Source organism: Papio anubis, chromosome 14 (assembly GCF_008728515.1).
Source record: "Papio anubis isolate 15944 chromosome 14, Panubis1.0, whole genome shotgun sequence".
NCBI lineage: Eukaryota > Metazoa > Chordata > Mammalia > Primates > Cercopithecidae > Papio > Papio anubis.
The window spans coordinates 17,367,212-17,384,403 of record NC_044989.1 but is presented as its reverse complement, the minus strand read 5'-3'; the positions used below and the strand labels follow the sequence as shown (position 1 = coordinate 17,384,403).

The window sequence follows — 17,192 nt, the reverse complement described above, 5'->3', positions numbered from 1 at the left end:
ACGCTGTAACATTTTAATGTAATCTTCTGAAGTATGCTCTTAAAATTTTATTCTTTTATTTGTTCTTCAAACAACAGATATTTAATGGCTATCTGATATTCTAGTCACTAATCAAGGCACAAGACACATAAGGAAACAAAGTATTGATATACATAATTTCTCTACTGGATCTTAAATTAAGGGGAAGATAGACTGTAAATGAATACTAGGTTAGGTGGTGATCAGTGCTGTGGAGACAAATAAAGCATAGTATGGGGCAAGAGAGTGACAAGTATACAATTTTAGATAGGCTTTCGGGGAATATGTATTCATCCCACACAAACAACTCACATACTCAACTCAGGCTTAATATAGTTTTCGTTAGGTAACATGTTCTCTATGTAAAAACTCATTAAAAAAACTAAGGAGGAACATTATATGAAAATGTATAGGAATTAGTTTTACCCAGTAAAAAGAAAGTTGTAAAATTTATTAGTTTTATTAATGCAGGTTACATTGATTGCTTCAATTTATTCTATATGTTCAGAAAAATTGTATAATAACAATATTGTCTTGCTTATTTTGTTGGTTTTCATTTTTGGTTTAGGCTGTAGTTTCTGAAGTTTGTTTACTTGGCAGTTTTGTTTTTTTTTTTTGAGACAGGGTCTCACTCTGTCACCCAGGCTAGAGTGCAGTGGCAGGATCTTGGCTCACTGCAGCCTCTGCCTCCAGTGTTCAAGTGATTCCTGTGCCTTAGCCAACTGAGTAGCTGGGAGTACAGGCAAGCGCCACCATGCCCAACTAATGTTTTTAGAGACAGGGTTTCACCATGTTGACCAGGCTGGTCTCAAACTCCTGGCTTCAAGTGATCTACCCACGTCCACCTCCCAAAGTGCTGAGATTACAGGGTTAAGCCATTGCACCTGGCCGGGCAACTTTTATTTTTATTTTATTTTATTTTTTGAGACAGGGTCTGTTGACCAGGCTAGAGTGCAGTGGTGTAATCTCGGCTCACTGCAACCTCCGCCTCCCAAGTTCAAGCTATTTTCCTGCTTCAGCCTCCTGAGAAGCTGGGACTACAGGCACATGTCACCACACCTGGCTAATTTCTGTACTTTTTGGTAGAGACAAGGTTTCACCATGTTGATCAGGCTGGTCTCGAACTCCTGACCTCAAGTGATCTGCCCGCCTCAGCCTCCCAAAGTGCTGAGATTACAGGCGTGAGCCACCATGCCCAGCCATTTTTTTTTAAGCAAAATTACTATTTGTTAATAAAAGTTTAGGTTTATATATGATAAATATTTCATATTCAATCCTGAGGAGCCATATTAAATGTTCCTCCTGGCCCCATTTTTATTAGAAATTGCACTATTCCTTTCCCCATTTTTATCATTTATTCAGCTAACATTTATTGAGCCTTTTTTTTTTTTAATTTAAAAATTCTAGCAAGGTAGCACGGTTATTTTACATACCAGTAAATGTTGTATATACTATTATCTTATGTACCAGTAAAAAGGAAATAAATACTAATTGAACCACAGACTGCAAAATGGTTTCAGATTTCAGAGATGTTAAAATGTGGAGAAATATGCATCTCAGTGGAATATGGCCAGCTCCAGGGAATATCCCCCAGACTAGGGAAAAGTTGTTCTTAACTGCAAAGGTAGTTCTCTTCCACCAAGCACACAGCTTTGGAAGACAGATACTTGGATTAGTGAGGAAAAGATCACTTCTGAAGCCAGTTGACTCTGCCATATGGGGACACTTTTTTATGAATTTGGAATCTGGTACTTTATTTATTCTCCGTATCTTTTTATTGTCATCTTCTTCTTCCCCTTCACTCCTCACACATTCGTAGTGTTTATTCACCAACGGAAGTATTAAGCTATTAGTTTTATCTGTTTTAATCACTCTCTGTGCCTTTTTGTGTTTCTTATCTTCTCCCCTAGTTGGTCCACCTGATGAAAAATTAGAGAATACAATTCAGTTATCTCTTCTCCCAGATTCACTCTTATGCTCCTATAGTACTGTGGATATATAATATAGTGTCCTGTTCACATTTTAATGTTATAGTTTATTTCCTGATTTTTTTTTCAGAGTCACATCTTAATTCTGTTTCTACTTCTGTCTACCACTATGCGTAATACTGGCACACAGAAGTCATAAGTACATTTGACCCTTGAACAGTGCAGAGGTTAGGGGCACTGACCCACAGTGCAGTCAAAGTCTGTGTATAACTTTTGACTCCCCAGAAACTTAATAGCCTACTGTTGACTGGAAGCCTTACTGATAACATAAGTAATCAATTAATATATATTTTAGATGTTATATGTATTATGTACTGTATTCTTATAATACAGTATATACAGTACAGTATATTATACAATATACTATAAATACAGTATATTGTACCATACAGTGTATCATATATTATATTCTTACAATACAGTTAGCTACAGAAAAGAGTATGTTAAGAAAATCATAAGGAAGAGAAAATATATTTACTATTAATTAAATAAAAGTAGATCATCGTTAAGGTCTTTATCCTTATTCTTCACATTGAATAAGGTGAGGAAAAGGAGTGGTTGGTCTTACTGTGTCAGGGGTGACAGAGGCGGAAGAAAATCTGTGTATAAGTGGACCCACATCTTTCAAACCCTGCTTTGTTCAAGAGTAAACTCTACTTGTTAAGGAAATAAGTAAAACTTGATTCCTGTTTAGAATGTTTTTTGCAATGTCTGCAGTAGATTTTCATGATTAATAGCTTGGTAGGATTATAGAACTAGTTTAACTGAAAAGGATTTTGCACATAACTTACTATAAATAAGGCTTTCTTTGTAACGGTCTAAAGTATTTGTAATATTGAGAAAAAGGTTTGAAGTATTTTTTATCTTCTCCTTTCCTATCAAGTGACTTGGAGAATGAGGTTGAAAATAAGATGGCCCAGATATTAAATCTTCAGCAACATTTATCTGACCTTGAAAAAGATATTAAACGCAATGAGGAACTTCTTAAAAGGTGCCAACTACATTATAAAGAACTGGAGGTAAAAAAATAAATAAACATTCTTTTGTTTTTTTTTTCAACTTACTACTACCAAGTTGATTTTAAGATCCCATTATTAACTTCGAGTAATTCTCAGACCTTTTGGCCTCAAGCCCCTTTACACTCATCAAAGAGCTTTCATTTCTGTGGGTATATCTATCAACGTTTACATTTTTAAAAATTAAAATTTAAGAATATTTATTAATTCATGTATTAGTCTGTTTTCACGCTGCTGATAAAGACATAATAGAGACTGGGTAATTAATGGACTCACAGTTTCACGTGGCTGGGGAGGCCTCACAATCATGGCAGAAGGCAAAAGGCACGTCTTACATGGCGGCAGCCACGAGAGAAAGAGAGCCAAGCAAAAGGGGAAACCCCTTATAAAACCATCAGCTCTCATGAGACTTATTCACTACCACAAGAACAGTAGGGGGTAGCTGCCTCCATGGTTCAATTATCTCCCATCAGGTTCCTCCCACAACACATGGGATTATGGGAACTTAAATTCAAGGTGAGATCTGGGTAGGGACACAGCCAAACCATATCAAATCATTTAAAAATAATAATAAACTTAGTTAACAGAAATATTTTTTATTTAAAAAAACAAATTTTTGAAACCAAAAAGATTTTGTGAGAAGATTGGAATATTTTTGTAAGTCTCTAATGTTCAGTTTAATAAAATTCAATTAAATAGTTGTATCAGTTTTTGCAGTCTGTTGCGATATTACAAATCATACATTTATAAACCTTATATACACTCATGAAAAAATGCTAATAAAAATGGCAAATAATGTCTAATTGTTTTTATGAAAATAGTTTTGGCCTCACAGACTATCTGAAAGGATATCAGAAACCCCCATAGGTTACTTGGCTCATACTTGGAAAACCACTGGATTAGAATAATCATTCCATAACTTGAGACTTTGGATGTTTCAGAAAAATTTTTCTCAATGGACTCAACAGTGCCATCATTTAAAATGCTAAGATGGATTACTTACATCTCTTTTTGGATTAGTATAGAAGAGTGATATGGCAGAATTTATATGTAATTTCTTTTGGTTGATTTAATACTAATGTACCCCTTTCATTAATTATGGAATCCTTCTGTATCATCAACATTGTAGAGCTTTGTAGATTAATACATCCTTTCCAAGGTTTTTGGTTTAAATTTTTTTTTTTATGTTACTAAAATCCAAATACTTTTCTTTTAGATGAAAATAAGAAAAAGTAATTCTGAAATTCGGGAACTTGAGAACATAGAAGAACACCAGTCTGTAGATATTGCAACTTTGGTAAAATACTTTTTTTCAATTTAAATGTAATATTAAAGGATAAAGCCACCATTCAGGTTAATGGCATCTACTCAGCTTTTTTAGAAAGTTCTTTTAATTGAAGCTACTCTTTATGATTGCTGTCTCCATTCACCAAGAAGGTAAAAACTACCTGGTATATAGCCTTCATATTTTTTAATGTTGTGTGTATATATAACTTTCATGCATAATAATTGATTTTGTCTTCTATCACATGCAAAAAAGCTTTACCCAAACTTAATTATATTTCTAAACAAGGGCCCATCAAACCCTGCTACTGAGCATAGTGTTTTTCACATAGGTACTCTCAGAGTTCATCAGTATCAATATGAATGGGCACAGATGTCAGGATCATCTTTTAGTCAGTTCTGATTGGTGTCTTGTTTTTTTTTCTTTTTTTCAAATCAGTATTTTTCATTTTAATTCAACACATTTTTTACTGTATTTTTTTTTTCAGGAGTCTATTTATGACACTTAGCTTTTTCTGAGTTTCAGCAAACAGTGAATTAGATAAATTGCAGTTTTGTTAAAATGAATAAATATTTATTGAGTGCTCTGTATCAGGAAGCATATTAACTCCTAAGGAATACAACAGTGCACAAAATGGAATAAGTCTCAGTGCTGGTGAAGTTTTACTCTGATTAGAATTTCTCTTCATTTTTTACTAGTAGTCTTGTTTTTCACTTTCTGCTTTTTATTTTTCTGCTTTAATTCCTTTTATTGATAGACTAAATTTCGTTTTTATTATTATTATTTTTTTGAGATGGAGTATCACTCTTGTTGCCCAGGTTGGAGTGCAGTGGTGCAATCTTGGCTCACTGTAACCTCTGCCTCCCAGGTTCAAGCAATTCTCCTGCCTCAGCCTCCCAAGTAGCTGGGATTACACAGGCATGTGCTACCATGCCCAGCTAATTTTTTGTATTTAGTAAAGACGGGCTTTCACCATGTTGGTCAGGCTGGTCTCAAACTCCTGACCTTAGATGATCCACCCGTGTCGACCTCCCAAAGTGCTGGGATTACAGGCATGAGCCACTGCACCTGGCCAACTAAATTTCTTAAACATACGGATAATATCTTATTTATCTTTGTTTACTTAGCATCTAACATATTCTCTGGCACAAGATATAGTATAGTTTGGAAAAAATGAATAGATAGAATGAAAGTTACTCTTTTTGATTATGATCTTAAGCAGAATATTGTCTCCTAAATATTCAGCTTGTTTTCCTCTACTTCCTAGTTTACCATTAAGAGTATAAAAATACTCTAGTGTTCTTTCTATTTGTATTTGATGTGATTTGCATATAGCCTATAGTTTCTCCTCTCAGAATTATTTATATGTTTCTTCTATTTGAAAGCTTAAAGTGTTTTAATTAACCCTATATGCTGTTTAAATTTTATCAGGAAGATGAAGCTCAGGAAAATAAAAGCAAAATGAAAATGGTTGAGAAACATATGGAGCAACAAAAAGAAAATATGGAGCATCTTAAAAGTCTGAAAATAGAAGCAGAAAATAAGTATGATGCAATTAAATTAAAAATTAATCAACTATCAGAGCTAGCCGACCCACTTAAGGTATATATTTTTGATATTGTTATGTATGTATTTTATGGTTTAGTTTTATATCCACAGTGTACTTATTGGGTATTGGCCTAAAATAATTTCTGGTTAAATGTAAATATAGTAGCATAAAAATCGAATATAAAGAATGGTGGGAACCAAACTTTCATCATTAGATCAATTAGTATTAAACACTTCTGTTCATGCCTTTAGGAGAATAAATCACCAAATTTCCATTTCTCCTAGAGGATTATAGCTTTTTTTTTTTTTTTTAACCTCTTTATGATTTTTAAAAATCAGAACCAGGAGTAGAGACATCTTGTACATGTAGAATGTCCTTGTGCTTGCTTGTTCTGTTGTCCCAGCTTTGCTTCAATAATTCAAAGATTAGTTGCTATAAAAGCCAACTTGAAATAAAGTACTACTCATCTCTTGTTTGTCAGCTATCTCATTATGTTCCAGGCTGAATTCAATTGACTTTATTTTTAGCTCGTATTTTTTGAGACAAAATTGGCCATGAAGTTTTTCATAATATTCCCTTATTATTCCTCGTAAATCTGATCAACAGAGAAAAAATAAACTGAAGAAAAACAAATAGACTGAAACAAACAAACAACATCTTAGGGACCTGTGAAACTATAACAGAATAGCTGACATTTGTATTGTTGGAGTCTTAGAAAGTGAGGGAAAAGAGGGCATGACTGAAGAAGTACTTAAAAAAATAATGGCTAAACACTTCCCAAATTTGGCAAAAAGCATAAACTTACAGATTAAAGAATGTAAGTAAACCAAAAACAAGATAAACTCAAAGTAATCTGCAATAAGACACATTATAGTGAAACTTCTGGAAATTAAAGAAAAGATCTTACAGATAGCAAGAGAAAACCTTATATAGAAAAGGATTTTTGAATGACAGCATATTTCTCATAAGAAACCATGGAGGCCAGATGGAAGTGGCGTATTTTTCGAGTGCGAAATGACCTGTCAACCCTGTGCCCACCAAATATATTTCCAAGCAATAAAGGAAAAAATCAAGGTATTCTCAGATAAAGGCAAACTTAGAGAATTTGTTAGGAAAAATAAAAGAGGGAATCTTGGAACATCAGGAAGGAAAAAAAAAATGAGATAAAAATAGGAAAAAATGCAATAGACTTTACTTCTTGAGTTTTAAAAATTATGTTTAGAAGGCTAGCAAAAATTATAATATCTGAGATAATTCTAAATGTATGTAGAGGAAGGTATTTAAGACTCATATTTAAAATGGGGAAAAGAAAAGGGATACAAAAGGGAGGTAAGATTTCTATGCTTCTCAAACTGGTAAAATAATTATGCCAGTAGACTGTGATGTTTGGTGTATATAATATAATACCTACAGCAGCTTCTAAAAAAAGCTATACAAGGAGGTGCACTAAAACATACTACAGATAAGTTGAGATGGAATCCTTAATGTATGTTGGAGTAAACACATGAGGCAGGAAGGAGAAGACAGGTAAACAACAAACAGAATACAAAAAATAAAATGACAGACTTAAATTTAGACTTACCTGTCTAAATAAATGAAAGACAGATATGGACAGAGTAGATTAAAACATGACTATATGGTCTCTATAAATAGCTCACTTCAAATACAGCCATATAGGCAGGTTGAAAGTAAAAGGATGGAAAATGGTATATCCTGCAAATAATAATCAAAGGAAAGCAGGAGTAGCTATATTAAAATCAGATGAAGTGGACTTCAAAATAAAATTACCGGAGACAAACAAGGACGTTATGTAATGACAAAAGGTTCAGTCCACCAAAAATACATAGCAATTCTAAATATGTGTGCAACAAATACTAGAGTTGTAACATATGAGAAGCAAAATCTTACCAAAATCTTATAGAACTTCAATAATTGATAGAACAACTATACCAAAAGTGAACAAGGATATAGAAAAACTCAACAGGATCTAATCATTATTTATATATTGTTCAGTAAAATTTATCCATTTAAAGTGTATAGTTCAATGATTTTTCATATATTCAGATTTGTGTAACCATTTCCACCGTTTTAGAACATTTTCATCACCTAATAAAGAAACCTGTACTGATTAACAGTCACTCCCAATTCTCTCCCAGTTCTCTCCTATCCCCATCCCCTGGCAAAGACTAATCTACTTTCTATCTCTATAGATTTGCCTATTCCAGATATTTCATATGAGTAGAATCATATAATATGCGGTCTTTTTTTACTGGCTCCTTCAACTTAGCATAATGTTTTCAAGTTTCATCCGTGTTGTAGCATGTGTCAGAACCTTCTTACTTTTTATTGCCTAGTCAGGTTCACATTTTATTTATGCGTTCATCAGTTGATGGACATTTGGGCGCTGCTGCTGCAAACATTCATGTACAAGTTTTTGGGTAGATATGTATTGTCATTTGTCTCAGATACCTGGGAATGGAATTACTAAGCTGTGTGCTTACACTGCATTTTGAAGAACTTTGAAACTTTCCAAAGTGACTGTATCATTTAACGTTCTCACCAACAGTGTTTGAATGTCCCAATTTCTCCACATCCTTATCAACTGGTTATTTTCTGCCTTTTTAATTTTAACCATGCTAGTGAGTGAGAAGTGGTATCTCATTGTGATTTTGATTTGTATTTTCCTTATGGCTAATACTGTTGGTAGTTTTCATGTGCTTATTGGCCATTTGTTTATCTTTGAGGAAATGTCTCTTTAAATCTTTGCCCATTGTACAGTTGGGTTATGGGTCTTTTATTTTTGAGTTGTAAGAGTTCTTTATTCTGGATATGTGTTGGCTGTTTTTCATGATATAGTAAATGTTTTAATTCATTTTTCAGTTATTCCTAGTATATAGATACATTACTGAATTTTGTATTGACCTGTATCCAGTAACCTTTCTAAACTCACTTATTAGTTTAAAATTCTTTTGGAATTTATATACCATCATCTGTTTTTGTATAAATACAGTATTATGCTTTTTTTTTTTCTGATTTTTATGCTATTTCCTTTTATTTTAATTGAACTAGCCAGGACTTCCAAGAACTGTTGACCTTTAGTACATTGTTGAATAGAAGCCATGAAACTAGAAGTCCTTACCTTGCTCTTGTTCTTAGAAAGAAAGCATTCTATATTCATCATGAAGTAATAGCTACTGTTTGCTTTTAATTGTCCTGTTTTTGTTGTTCTTCATACTTTCCCTCTTCATGTCCTTCCTTTGAGATTACCAAGTAATTATGAGTTCCTTTATCTCTTCTCCCAGTTTTTTAGCTATACCCTTTGTTTTATTTTTCCAGTGGTGGCTGTGCATTACAGTATGCATCTTTACCTTATATCTACTACTGTTTGTTTTTAAAGTGATCTTGGGATGACTTCTTTCCAGTTGTGTTTTATGCTCAAAATTGTGAAGTTATACCAGATATGACTAAATAAATCAGAGTTAAATTTTTTTACATCCTTGCTTTTTCCCCGACCCACGTTTTTTAAAACCAGGTATCCTTTTTCAGGTGTCCTCTGTAAGTACCTAACACTTGCATTGTTTTAAGTTTTTAAAGGCTAATGTGGATTCCCAAAAAAATGCCTGGTTTATTAAAATAAAACTGAAAGTACCTTAATATATGGGGAATTCAGATAAGAATTTGAATTTAAGGTGACTTCCTAATTTGGGAAACTCCTCACTTGTATTCAGACCCATATGGATAAAATAACACTTGCCTCTTCAAACAGCATAATCCTAGCCACTTTATTGAGTTGTTAATTATCTTTATACCTATGCTGGAAATTTTTTTAAAACAGTCTTTTATTTTGGCTTTGTTCAAACAGGATGAATTAAACCTTGCTGATTCTGAAGTAGATAACCAAAAACGAGGGAAACGACATTATGAAGAAAAACAAAAAGAACACCTGGATACCTTAAATAAAAAGAAACGAGAACTGGATATGAAAGAGAAAGAACTAGAGGTTTTTCACCATTTTTTTCAAGTTATTTTGTTTTCAGCCTGAGTCGTGATTATTAAAGTGTGTTTTCCCTAATGTCATGTTTCTAAAAACAGACAAGTTGTCTGAATTTGTTTCATATAGAGTAATAGGTGTTTGGGTGAATCAACAGAAGAGACTTAGGGACCCTCAAAGTGTGAGGACTTAAATAGGCAAGACTCCAGCAGTCCTGTATTATGCCTCTGAGTGCTTTAGAAAGTAGCACTGTCTTTCAGCTAACACAGCTCCTTAGATGCCCACCTTGGCAAGCGGATAGCCATTGTGTGTCCGGAAAAGGCACCCCTTCCAGAGAGTAGTTGGGCTGTGGGCTGGGCTAGATTTTAGCTCCTACTAGACGTGTCTGTTGGCAACTAGAGTGGCCCAGTGTTTAGAGGAGAATAAATTGAAGGCTATCTTGTCATAGAACAGATGGATTCCAATTTTGCATTTATATCTTAAGGAAAATGATCTAAACTCTGTAATTCATTTTCTTATTTGTTTTCCTCATTTGTTTCAGAATAATACAGAAAGTTGTGAATATAAATAAGTACTATGTGTAAAAGTGCCTTGTATTCTTTACCCCATGAGGGTCTTTGTGTTTTTAATACCATTGGTGCTCAGAGTCCACCCTAAAGGACGTGGAAACCTACATCTCACCTGGGTGCCCTGGGTAGCAAGCTTTTCGGAACTGCTACATTAAATTTGTTTCACTAAGAAGTTGTGGAGATCTTGCACCTTTTTAAAGTTACACACAGCAATGCAGTTTTCTCTTGAGGTCATTCCTCTGGACTTTATCTTCAATATAAAACCTAGATAAATATAAATAACATTGATATTAAATGTAATTAAAATACATTTCTTAAACGTAAGTTCAGAATTTTACTTTGCATATTTTGGCACATGTAGTATAATGAATTGTTATATCAAAGAAGAGTTTTAAATATTTAAACATCTATTTTCTTAGGAGAAAATGTCACAAGCAAGACAGATCTGCCCGGAGCGTATAGAAGTAGAAAAATCTGCATCAATTCTGGACAAAGAAATTAATCGATTAAGGCAGAAGATACAGGCAGAACATGCTAGTCATGGAGATCGAGAGGAAATAATGAGGCAAGTAGCTGGTAGCTTTTCTGCTTTACCATATTATTCATGCATATCATCAAGACAAAAAATGAAAAACATATACACGTCTTAAATTTAAATGAAGTGTTACTGTAGCAAATACTTATAGCTGAAGTAGTCCTTTTTGTGTGTATTATTTTCAATAAATAGTAACCTTTTTTCTTCTGAACTATTACAAAACTCATTATGGAATTTCATTTTAACGTAAATGCTTTTGTGTATCTGTAAGTTTCATATAGACATGAAAATGTTCAAATTCATAAGTAATGAAAGAAATGGAAATCAAAACAGAAGCCATTTTTCAAATACATCAAATCGAATAGGATGAAAATAACGCTAATATTCTAGGTCAGTAAGGTTCAATGAAATGGAAATTTTTATATTACTGATAAAAACGGACGCTCTTGATAATTAGAGCACAAGTTCTGAAGAAAGAGTTATCTTGATTTAAATTGCATTTCCACCACCTACTTATATGACTTTGGCAAATTACCTATCTCTCTGAACTTTAATTTTCTCATTCACACAATGGGGATTGTTCTGAAGATATAGAAATGATCCGTAAACAATATGTAGGAAATATAGTATATTAGTTATCGTTAATGTCTTTCTGAAAAACATTTAATGGTATGTCAACATATTTTGTCAAAATTTTAATTGACCAGGTAATTTTGTTGCTATTACATACTCCAGTGGGGTACGTATGATATTTTGGTACATACGTACAATGTGTATGAGTGAGAATATGCAAGATTTGTTTTTCTGTGCCTGGCTTATTTCACTTAATAAGTGACCTCCAGTTCCATCTATGTTGCTGTAAATGACAGGATTTCATTCTTTTTTTTGTTTGTTTGTTTGTTTGAGATGGAGTTTTGCTCCTCTTGCTCAGGCTGCAGTGCAATGGCATAATCTTGGCTCACTGCAACCTCCGCCTCCTGGGTTCAAGTGATTCTCCTGTCTCAGCCTCTCAAGTAGCTGGAATTACAAACAGGCACATGCCACCACGCCCATCTCATTTTTGTATTTTTAGTGGAGACCAGGTTTCATCATATTGGTCAGGCTGATCTTGAACTGCTGACCTCAGGTGATCTGCCTGCGTCAGACTTCCAAAGTGCTGAGATTACAGGCATGAGCCACCATGCCTGGCCTCATTCTTTTTTATAGCTGAATAGTATTCTGGTGTGTGTGTGTGCGTATGTGTGTGTGTATGTATACACGTTTTTCTTTCTTCATTCATTAATGGACATGTGGGTTGATCACATATCTTGGCTATTGTGAATAGTTGCTGTTTTGATTTAGTGATATATCTTGAAGATCTTGTATCAGTACATAGATATTTCCTCAGTGTCTTTTATAATTTCACTGTATTTAATAATCTCCTTTTCATGGATAGTTGAGTTTTAATCTAATCTTTTGCTATTGCAAATGGTGGAACACAGTAACTGAATGTGCATTATTTTATATGTACTCAGGGTTGTTTTTTTTTTAATAGTATAAGCTCCATATGGTCAGATTTCCCTTTCTAGGGATTGTACTAATTTTGCATTCCCATTAGCAATGTATTAGAGTGTCTGTTTTCCTACAGCCTAAACAGTGTGTGTCCTTAGATTTTTTTTGCTGATTTCCCAAGAAAAAGAATTAACTATAATTTTAATGTACATTTCTCTTATATTGAGTGAAGTTGAACATCTTTTCATTTATTTATATTTATTTTTCTGTAACCTTTTCATGTACTTTTTTCTCTTTTCAGTACATTATGCAGATTTTTTAAATTAAATTAATTTTGTGATATTTATATATTCACAGGTAGGTTTTTTTTGTTTTTTTGTTTTGTTTGTTTGTTTGATTTTTTGAACTGGAGTCTTCCTCTGTCACCCAGACTGGAGTGCAGTAGTGCGATCTTGGCTCACCACAACCTCTGCCTCCTGGGTTCAAGTGATTATCCTGCCTCAGTCTCCGAAGTAGCTGGGATTACAGGCATGCATCACCACGTGCAGCTAATTTTTTTTATTTTTAGTAGAGCTGGAGTTTCGCCATGTTGACCAGGCTGGTCTTGAACTCCTGACCTCAGGTGATCCACCTGCCTCAACCTTCCAAAGTGCTGGTATTACAGGCATGAGCCACCACACCTGGCCACAGGCAGTTGTTAAAAAACCATACTGTTTTAATGATTGTGGCTTTATGATGTTCTTTCTGATTTTCATTGTTAATTTTTCAGTGAATTTAGTAACCTGAGCAAAAGTTATTTATTTTTCTGTGGAAAATCAATTTTTAATTCCATAGTCTGCTAGTCACTCACATATTACATTTCTCTTTCTATTAGTTATAAAATAAAATAATTGTAGTAATGATTTAAGAAGCAGCTGGAGCTCAAACAAAATTTTAACCCTAGTAGATTTTCCCATTTGGAATTAATAGTGTATTGAACAGAGAAATTGCCTAGATCCAGTTGCCATAGACATGCATCCATTATTATAAATACAGTTGGCTCTCTGTATCCACTGGTTCCATATCCATAGGTTCAACCAACCACAGATTGAAAAGACTGGGGGAAAAATCTCAAAAACAACAAAAAAAGAATACAACAGTAAAAAATAATACAAATTAAAAAAAATATAGAATACAGTAAAACAACTATTTACATAGCATTTACATTGTCTTAGGTATTATAAGTAATCTCTAGAGATAATTTAAAGTATTCAGGAAGATGTATATAGGTTATACGCAAACACTGTGACATTTATAAAAGGGATTCATGGATTTTGGTATCTGCACAGGGGTCCCTGGAACCAGTTCCTTCGTGGATACTGAGGGACAGCTCTATCAAAAATCATAAAACTTCAAACATTATTGAAAAGTCATATATATTTAGCATGTATACATGCACACATATACATGCACTCACATTTCTTTAAATTTTTTTTTCTGTACCATTCAAAAGTAGGTTTCATATATCATGACCCTTTACTTCTTAGTACTTCAATATATTCCCTAAGAATAAGAGTATTATCTTACATAACCACAATGCTGTTATAAAGTTCAGGAAACTTAACATTGATACCTGTAGTCCAATTCTGATGTTGACAGTTCTCTGTGTCTTTCCTACGATATCAGATGCAGTCTAGGGTCGTGTATTTCATTTGTCATACTCTTTTACAGAGTGCTCTTTGTTTTGGTTTTATATGATATTTTTTCTCATAATTAGGTTCATATGTGTTCTTGGCCAGGATGCCACAGAAATAATGATGTATCTTTTTCTGGATATCACATCCAGAGGCACATAATCTATCTATTTCTCTCTCTCTCTCTCTGTCTCTGTCTCTCTCTGTCTCTCTCACTGATGATGTTAATTTTGACCACCACATCTGGCCACAGGCAGTTGTTAAAAAACCATACTGTTTTAGTTATTGTGGCTTTATGATGTTCTTTCTGATTTTCATTGTTAATTTATTCAGTGAATTTAGTAACCTGAGCAAAAGCAAAAGTAAAGGTGTTCATTGGTTTTTCCATTATATACCTTACTGTTTTTTCCTTGCAACTAATAAACATTCTGCAGACAGACACTTTGCAACCCTGCCAGTATCCTGCTTTTTATCATATTTTCATCCCTAGATTTATCATCTGCTAATGATTCTTACCTGAACGAATCTTTACTATACTGCTTGCAAAATGAGGATTTTTCAATTCTATTGCATTCTTCATATTTATCAGTCACTTGTAAGGAAGAGCCTACGTTATCTCCAATTTATCTATTTATTAATTTATTTACTTGCCTTTGCAATATGGACTTTGCAATTATTGCCAAATCCCCTCTGCAAGATGTGTTTACAATTATTTTTTTTCTGGTATTTAGTAAATTTGCTGTGTTCTAAAGTTACTTGGATTAGGTTTTTCTTTCTCTCTTTACTGTTACAGTTATTAATTGATTTGGAAATGTTTTTATTTGCATTCAGTTTCCTTGTTAATTTAATTTTACAGACTTCTGTTTTACCCAATGAACTGTAGTCATTTATAGTCCAGGTTTATTTTAAGAGTTTCTTTTTTTGAGACAGGGTCTCACTCTGTTGTCCAGGCCGGAGTTCAGTGGTAGGATCTCGGCTCACTGCAACCTCTGCCTCCCGGGCTCATGTGATCCTCCCGCCTCAGCCCCCCAAAGTGCTGGGATTATAGGCATGAGCCACTGCATGGCCTATTTTAAGATTTAAATTGTTCCATCTTTGGTCAAATGGAGGCTCTTCAAGCTGGTTCTTGCATTTTCTTAACATGCTTTCCTTGTTGTTTTTTTTTTTAATAGCATTTTTAAACTTTGTGACATAACAAAATGTTTCAAGCTCATTCTATACCTGACCCAGCCTTGGAGTCAGTCACTTCTCCAAAGAGCCCTGGTTCCTTTTTTTAAGGAATGATACCTAAAAACAAAATTTGGATTTTAGGGGTGCTGATTTTTGCTGGAGTAGCATTTCTTCCAGTACCTTTCAGTTAACAGAACTAAAAATGTGAGTTTGTATTGGTGTCTCCAGTGGCAGTCCAATCCCACAAAGGGCTTTTTAACCTTAACCTATTCCTTGTTTCTATCTTTTTTTCCTCCACGGGAGGAACTCTGGCTCTCAACAACGTTAATATTTACTCAGTTCCACAATATATATCTACAAAAAGAAAATTATTGAAAAACATTCAAGATGTGTTTGTAATTATTTTTTCTCTACTATTTAGTAAATTTACTCTGTTCTAAAGTTATTTGGATTAGATTTTTATTGTTGTAGTTATTGTCTTGATTTAGAAATGCTTTTGTTTTTGTTTGCATTCAATTTTAGATTTCTCTAATCCTTGTTTATGTAATTTCTCTTCGAGGGGAATATGTAGAAATTAACATGTTTTCACAAGTCAAAGCCATAAACAAAAGTATATTCAGGGACGTGTTCTACCTTTCATCCTTTCCACCCCATTTCTCCTGCCCACTCCCTATAGGCACCAGTTCTTTTTTATTTTCTATCTTTCATGGTTTTTTTTTTGTTTGTGAAAGTAAGCAGGTTCATATGTGTTTTCTTTTTCCCATGGTTCCTCTACTTTTTTTCACGAAAGGTAGTCAACCATCTTGCTTTTATCATTCACCAATATACCTGAAGATCACTCTATATCAGTTCATTGAGATCTTCCTCATTCTTTTTACAGCTTCATTGTACTCTGTTTTGTGAGTCTGCACACACACATTGATCTGTACCATAGTTTATCCAATCATTCTGTGTGTGTGCATTTTGGTTATTTCCAGTATTTTGCAGTTACAGATAATGCTGCAATGACTTATCTTGCACATGCACGCACATTTGTGTGTATGTGTATTATTGGATACACTTGTGGCATCATATCAGTGCTCAAATCTGTATCTTCACAGTAATTTTCCAGAAGTGACTTTACTAGTTTGAAGCATAAATGTATAAGTGGTTTTGTTAGATATTTTCAAACCTTCTCTATAGGGTGTGTATCATTTTTGCATTTGTGCCAGCATTGTACAGGTTGAGTATTCCTTATCCAAAATGCCTGGAACCAGAAGTATTTTGGATTTTGGATTTTGGAATATTGGCGTATTGATGAGATATCTTGGAGATGGGACCTAAATCTAAACACAAAAATTCATTTATGTTTTATATACACCTTATACACATAGCCTGAAGGTAATTTTATGTAATTTTTAAATGATTTTGTGCATGGAACAAACTTTGTATACATTGAATCATTAGAAAGTGAAAGTATTACTATCTTAGCCATCCATGTAAACAATCTGTGGTTGTTTGACATCACTGTCATTCCTGATTCTGAATTTATATAAGCAGTCGTTTTCTTACACTTATTCACACGTAAGTACTTAGTAAAAAATTTGACATATATATCTAGCATGTATGTATGTCATACATGTTACAGAAAAGATATATCACAGCTGCAGGGGGCTAGGAAGGTCTCTTTTCCCTTGGAGACACTGAATAAATAAACTGTATTGTGTGGCTGTATTTTGACTACAACCTGTCCCATGAGGTCAGGTGTGGAATTTTTCACTTTTAGCATCCTATCAGTGCTCGAAATGTTTCAGATTTTGAAGTATTTTGAATTTCAGATTTTTGGTTTGCTTTTTGGGACGCAGTCTCACTCTGTTGCCCATGCTGGAGTGCTGTGGCACGATCTTGGCCCACTGCAACCTCTGCCT

The 17,192-nt window shown here is 33.9% G+C and overlaps 1 protein-coding gene across 9 annotated transcripts in view; it reads left to right on the top strand.

The window, feature by feature from the left end:
* SMC6 (structural maintenance of chromosomes 6) overlaps positions 1-17,192 on the top strand; it is an 88,595-nt gene that overhangs the window by 47,679 nt on the left and 23,724 nt on the right. For all 9 annotated transcript variants that reach the window (XR_001893895.2, XM_017947300.2, XM_021924604.2 and 6 more), the window contains 5 exons: positions 2,890-3,025; positions 4,239-4,319; positions 5,739-5,909; positions 9,719-9,856; positions 10,836-10,981. Coding sequence is in view for 8 of the 9 variants with exons in the window: in XM_017947300.2 (XP_017802789.1) it covers positions 2,890-3,025; positions 4,239-4,319; positions 5,739-5,909; positions 9,719-9,856; positions 10,836-10,981 (672 nt within the window). In the remaining variant the exon portion in view is untranslated. The remainder of the gene's footprint in view (positions 1-2,889; positions 3,026-4,238; positions 4,320-5,738; positions 5,910-9,718; positions 9,857-10,835; positions 10,982-17,192) is intronic.